This window comes from Tympanuchus pallidicinctus, unplaced genomic scaffold (genome assembly GCF_026119805.1).
Source record: "Tympanuchus pallidicinctus isolate F22 unplaced genomic scaffold, pur_lepc_1.0 scaffold7, whole genome shotgun sequence".
Lineage (NCBI taxonomy): Eukaryota > Metazoa > Chordata > Aves > Galliformes > Phasianidae > Tympanuchus > Tympanuchus pallidicinctus.
Window position 1 is genome coordinate 14,629,791 of NW_026294791.1, and position 6,000 is coordinate 14,635,790.

Sequence of the window (6,000 nt, forward strand, 5' to 3'; positions counted from 1 at the left end):
TCAAAATGAGTGCTTCCCCCCAGGAAGGGGATTGTTTTTGTAGAGAAAGAAAAAACAAACACTCTTTTAAGGCAGTACCAAAAGAAGGTATTCCACAATGAGGAAAAACGAAGGAACCTACTGCCCATTGAAGTACCCTCATCAGATTTGTTCTCTTCTGAGCCAAGCTGAAATTTCTGCTTGCTTATGTAAATTCTCTATCCTCTCCATCAAAAAGTGCACTTTTCATTATCTGTGCTGAACACTGTCCCCACAGATTACTTCAGGTACTAAGGTATTACACAGCAGATTTGCAGAGTAAGAGAGGCAGGCCTGCTCAGTACACATTCCAGGCTGCTTGTATGATCTGATTCAACTGACACTAGAGGAGAAATGCTGTCTCTTTCTACATAAAATTTCATCTGTACCTTTCTCTGAGGACCATGAATTTTCTGAGTTAGGCAGTATGAACTTCATCCATCCAGTCTCAGTGTTCACTCTTATACATTAGTACTCATCCCTCATTCCTCTCACTACTTCTGAATTTCCACACTTAAATCTTTCTTGTTTTGTCAGCTGCTACGAAGAAATCCAGAGCGACGTCTTGGAGCTGGAGAGAAAGATGCTGAGGATGTAAAAAAGCATCACTTCTTCCGGGTGAGTAGAAGCCACCATTTTTTGTATAGGGTCATAAAGGAACAGAGAGAGGAAACTGAACACCAGTTGGTTTATTTTACAGCTAATAGACTGGAATGCTTTACTGGCCAAGAAGGTGAAGCCTCCTTTTGTACCCACCATTAGAGGAAGAGAAGATGTTAGTAATTTTGACGATGAATTTACCTCTGAAGCACCTATCCTCACTCCACCTCGGGAACCAAGGATACTTTCAGAAGAAGAGCAGGAGATGTTCAGAGATTTTGATTACATTGCTGATTGGTGTTAACTTCTAGACACTGTGAAATCCTAGCTGACTGGCTCACAAGAATGCCTCTCTCAGAAGAATACCGCCCCTCCAATTGCTCTCTGTGCCACCTGTAGCTTCTGTTTGTTTTGGTTGGTTTTTGTTTTGTTTTTTTTTAATCACATGAAGACCCTTTTTAAGTACTGTTTTAACACTCTTGTGAAGAGTGGCCTCTTTGTATATTGTTTTTTATCTGAGCACTGGAAAGCAGTTCTATGGAGTTCTTAAGCTGAGTGGTGAATCCAGGCTGTACTGAGCTTACCACACGTGGGCACACTTGGATCTGTACTGTTTCTCTCACTCTTCCACCGCAGATAACGTTTTTAAAGTATCTGCCTTAGATGGGAAAAGCAGACTTTGAGCTAGTAATCACATAATGCTCCTCAGACACACGAAATAGAAGTTTGTGATACTGTTGACACTCACACTGAACATGGTTCTAGCTGGAGAAGGCAAATGATTTCAGTTAAACATCTTGTGCGGTCTGTAAAACTACACATTTCTATGTACACCTTCCTCTTGTTCTTAAAATAATGGTGTTGAGAACAGATAATGCCTTGTTTTATAAATTTTCTATGGTATTTATTAGGAAAAATGTTAAATGCCTTGCCTTCAAGACAACAACAGCATAAGTGCTTCCATGAAAAATAAAAATCCCGAGAAACCCAGGAAGTTTACCAAAGCCACTTGCCAAACAGTTTTGCCTTCAAGCTTTTTAAGTATGGCTTAAAATTCTGGTTGAAAAAAAGAATGTAACAGAGATGTTGCTCAGCCTAACCACAAAGAGCAAAGCATATACATTTCCTGAGCCCAACCACTTCTATACTCAAACTCATGCCTTTTCCACTCACAGAGTGGAGGATAAGTTAACCATTCTGTATGTAACCACCTAGATCATCCTGTATCTGCTGTACAATATCGTATCACCATTAGGAAACATAAGGATTTTCAATGTATACATGCTGTGAACATGTATATTTGGAAGTTGTAATGTATTCTTATGTCCAGGCAAGTAATGTAATTATACCACTTCATTAATTTTGCACAGTGGCCACGTGAACAACATTGAACTTTGAATGAAAAAATATTCGTATGGGCCACTGAACTCCAGAACTTAGATTGGCAGTTAGCAAGAGTAAAAGCAATATCTTGTAACAGAATGTATAAATATTTTTGATAAAAAAAAAAAAACTTGTATATTTTATAAACCTCCTAACACTAAAAGCTGTACCTCAAAAGTTGAACAATAATTTAGACCTGACACTGTGTACTCGTTCTCCAAGACCTGTTGTGGTACCTGGTGTTTTGCAGCAAACGTGAATTCTTAGAAAATAAATTTCCCATGTCACCCTTCATTCTAGCACCATTCAGAACTCGTGTATTCAATCTCACAGGTGTATCCTGGCAAAGAGTTTGCTGTTGGTGGGCTAAGATAGGGAGGATCAGCACTGAAATGAATTAAAAGCTTGTAATTGTAATCGTGTGAAGATGAAGCAGAAACCACTGGACATTGAGGTGGTGGCTTAAAATCACGACGCTGGACAGACCTGCAGGGTCAGGCAGAGGAAAGGCAATAAGGAATAATGGTTAATTGTTCTAAACTGGGCTTCCCCCACCCCAGGAAGCAGGAAAGGCATCTTTACCAACTCTACAAATCATGTTAGGAGGAGTGAACGAACTTTTCAGCAGTTTCCAGCTTAAGAAACAAATTACGTTCCTGTATCTAGCTGAAACTAAATACTTTTGAGGTACAGTCAGCTTACCCCCTTGGTTCCCAAATATATATATGAGCATCTAACGGGGTGCTTAGCAATTATGAAAGTATCCTGAAAAATACCTTTTGTAACTACGTCTTGTACAGAAATCTCTTTTTTAATCTAAGTACATCTCTTAAAAAAATAGAGGGCAGGGTATGTTCACCCAGTTAAGCTGAAAGAAAGCACTAATTTTATCTCTGTAGTTTTAAAATATTTTTAGGCAGATTAAGATTTTAAACCCTAGATTGTAAATATATTTTGCTATACTTTATCTGTATGTGGCTGCTCAAGCACTTTGTAAGGAAATTAGGATATTTTAGAATGGTACACTATGCATTAAAATGAAATGTGCCTTTAACAATGTCATTTTAAGTGTTTTGCAGTCATTAATATCACAAATTAAAGTTTTAAATAGAGTAATTTGTAAATTGTGTCCCAGACATGATTTTGCTGTTTCTTGAAGTGATGCCATGTTTTTTCCCACGGGTTACTTCAGAAAAGAACTTGCAAACAGGAGGCAACTTACAGAAAACCAGTCTCTTAGTGGTAGTTCAGCGTACTCCCATTTTTCCCCTCAAGTCCAAATAAATAATCAACTCTGAACATACCTTCTTTCAAATTAAAGGAGTTGTCTCAGTGGGATGAGCAATCCTTCCAAAGGGAGCAAGAAAAGATCACATGCATTAGCTGGACGGCTTGGCTCTGTATTCTCCCCTCACAAGCTCCTTTTGAGGACAGGGGCAGACAGCACTCCCTCCCTCCTGGGTACTTCTTCATTACTGCCTTTTTCCCCCCATTATATAGGGCAGCTCTGTAAACAAACAAAAACCTGCACATAACCAACAGTAAACCTGTTCTTTTAGCAGGAATGAAAAGCTTTCTTTTCTGAGTACACTTAGAAAACAAATCTTTACTCACCACTCTTAAGAATGAGCTGAAACTTCAAGAGGCTACTGCCTACAGCCACCTCACTTGAATGCTTAACTAAGCAGACATTCCAGAAAGGGCTAGATCCAAATGAAAATACAGCTTTAAATATCTAGTCTAAATTGCAGTGCAATAGGAAGCACCTGAAGATACTATGCCACATCCTTTGCTGTCTTGTCCCAGGCTCAGTACAGAGCCAGCTCCCAGCAACACCATTGGCTTCTCAGCAGGGACACGTGCACCCACCAGCATCCCAAACTGCACTCTGCTTGGGCTCTGCTCAGCATCCAGGGGGCAGTCAGCTACCAGGCTGGAAGCCCAGGGTCAGAACCCTCTTCCTACTATAAATACTCCCAAACCCAGGCTGCTGAGGTGTCTTCCCATTAGCAGAACACCCAACTACACACAGACCTTTCTTTGGAAACCAGCAGTACAGCCATCATTCCCGTCATGCCATGGTATCATGGCTCATCCTGCAAATCATCCCACTGTCCTCTTCACTTGATACATTTATTTAGTGAACAGAGAAAGCAGTCTTGTCATCTAACAGGCGAGCTGCACCTAACTCAGTGCTCAGATTGTCCAAGAATAGGTTCTATTGGCTGTTCTTAGAAAGCAGGTACTTGAACTTCCAAGTTGCTGCCACAGCTCTCAGCTCCTAATGGAAGATTGTCTGACCTTGCCCTGTTGTTAACAGCCAAGGGAAGATATCTGAGCAAATGTGGCTGTTCTGTCAGGTCACTGCACGCAGCCAGCAGGCTCCCCTGCTGCGCCTCAGCCTGAGAAGAGCACTGAGCTACTAGGGCAGGTTCTTCTCCAAGTTGCACCACAACCAGGCTCAAGACTCAGGAGAAAATTTCTTACAGAAAACATCTCTTCACAGTGCCAGTGCCGTCATCTTCATGCCTGTACCAATACTTCTGTTTGCAGCAGCTGTGTGAGCCCCACTTCAAAGGCAAGAAACTTCTGACTTAAATAAAACCTAAGTATGACAGCCACCTAGGAAGCACGGCAGCTTGCCAGGTGCGTATATACAAGTTTAAACTCAAACAGAAGAGATAAATTTTTCTTCTTGTGGCTTCCAGTAGGATGCCACCAGACATTTAGAGACTGCTTTTCCAAGGAGCCAGTGTCACTTACCTGGAGGACAGGAGCAATTACAAAGGCTACAAGAGTGCAGCAGAGCTCTGAGAGGCCTGAGCTTATTTACAAGACAAAAACCTTGCCTCCTTCAAGTCACACCGCATCTAGAATTCACTGCATCTAGAAATGCTGTTGCACCACGCACACCGCAGAGACAGGCTCGAGTCAGAAACACACAGAGCTCATGGCTGAAGGAAAAGCTTCTGTGAGAAAAGCAAAGTCCTCCACAAATCAGCACACTAAAGCATTAGTAACGACACAAAAATGAATTCAAAGCTGTAGGATTTTTTTTCCCCTGGAATGCTTTACAAAACCAGTCAACTTACACCAGAAGTAACCAGTTTTCAGAATGCAGCACCCCTTCAAGCATATTCCTCGTTGCACCACTTCAACCTACATAATCTATGACACCATCTCTACATCAGAGGCATACACAAGTTACCTGCAGAACTGCAGGGAGAGGCAGGGTCCAGCCAGGACAGCATATCTCTGCCTCTCTACACTCCAGAGCTTTGTAATGTTCCTTTTAAATCTCACCCCACACAGCTTTTGCTGCATCTAAAAAATTTGAACAGCACACACTCACTGCTCACATATCAAGTGCTTATTCCCAATGCCTGAAAGCATTTAAAATAGGAGCATTCCTTTCTAAACTGCATGTAGTAGTTTTAACACACTGACACGTGCTGAAAAATATCCCTGCTGTACACTTCCACTTCTGCATTTCCAAACTATAACACTAAGGTACAACCCGATCCATTCCAAGCATCATGCCTGCTCCTAAAGGAGGCAGCCTGAGAAGCTCAAACTAAGATGGGAAAAGCCCAGGTAAGAGAATTTGTTGTAACGCAGTTTACAGAAAGATGTGACATGAGAACACAACCCCTCCAAACTACCAAGAACACCACCTTTCCCAGCTGGAGCAGAATCATTTTTCATGACTGCAACCAACAGCTTCAGTGTATAAAAGAACTGTATAGCCTTTGTTACTTGTCCACAGTAAAAACCTTAAGCTGCCACATGTCAACAGTCTCGAGTGGCAGAATAGGATTAAAACAAAACCACCAAGAAAACAGTGAGGGCTGTTAAAAATCAGTGCTGCTAGCACCAGACACAAAGCCCTCCTTCTGGATGGCTTGGGACCAGATGCATAGCAAGCTGACCTCTACAGCTGTTCATTTTAGTAATTAAAATGAATTTGCACCTGTGATGCAAAATTAACTTGGGAACCAG

The 6,000-nt window shown here is 41.5% G+C and overlaps 1 protein-coding gene across 1 annotated transcript in view; it reads left to right on the forward strand.

The window, feature by feature from the left end:
- The window catches only part of PKN2 (protein kinase N2), a 51,725-nt gene extending 49,419 nt beyond the window's left edge, over positions 1-2,306 (forward strand). Inside the window, exons 21-22 of the mRNA XM_052666593.1 lie at positions 556-636; positions 719-2,306. Of these exons, the coding sequence (XP_052522553.1) occupies positions 556-636; positions 719-922 (285 nt within the window). The 3' untranslated portion in view covers positions 923-2,306. The remainder of the gene's footprint in view (positions 1-555; positions 637-718) is intronic.
- The last annotated feature ends 3,694 nt before the right edge of the window (positions 2,307-6,000 follow it).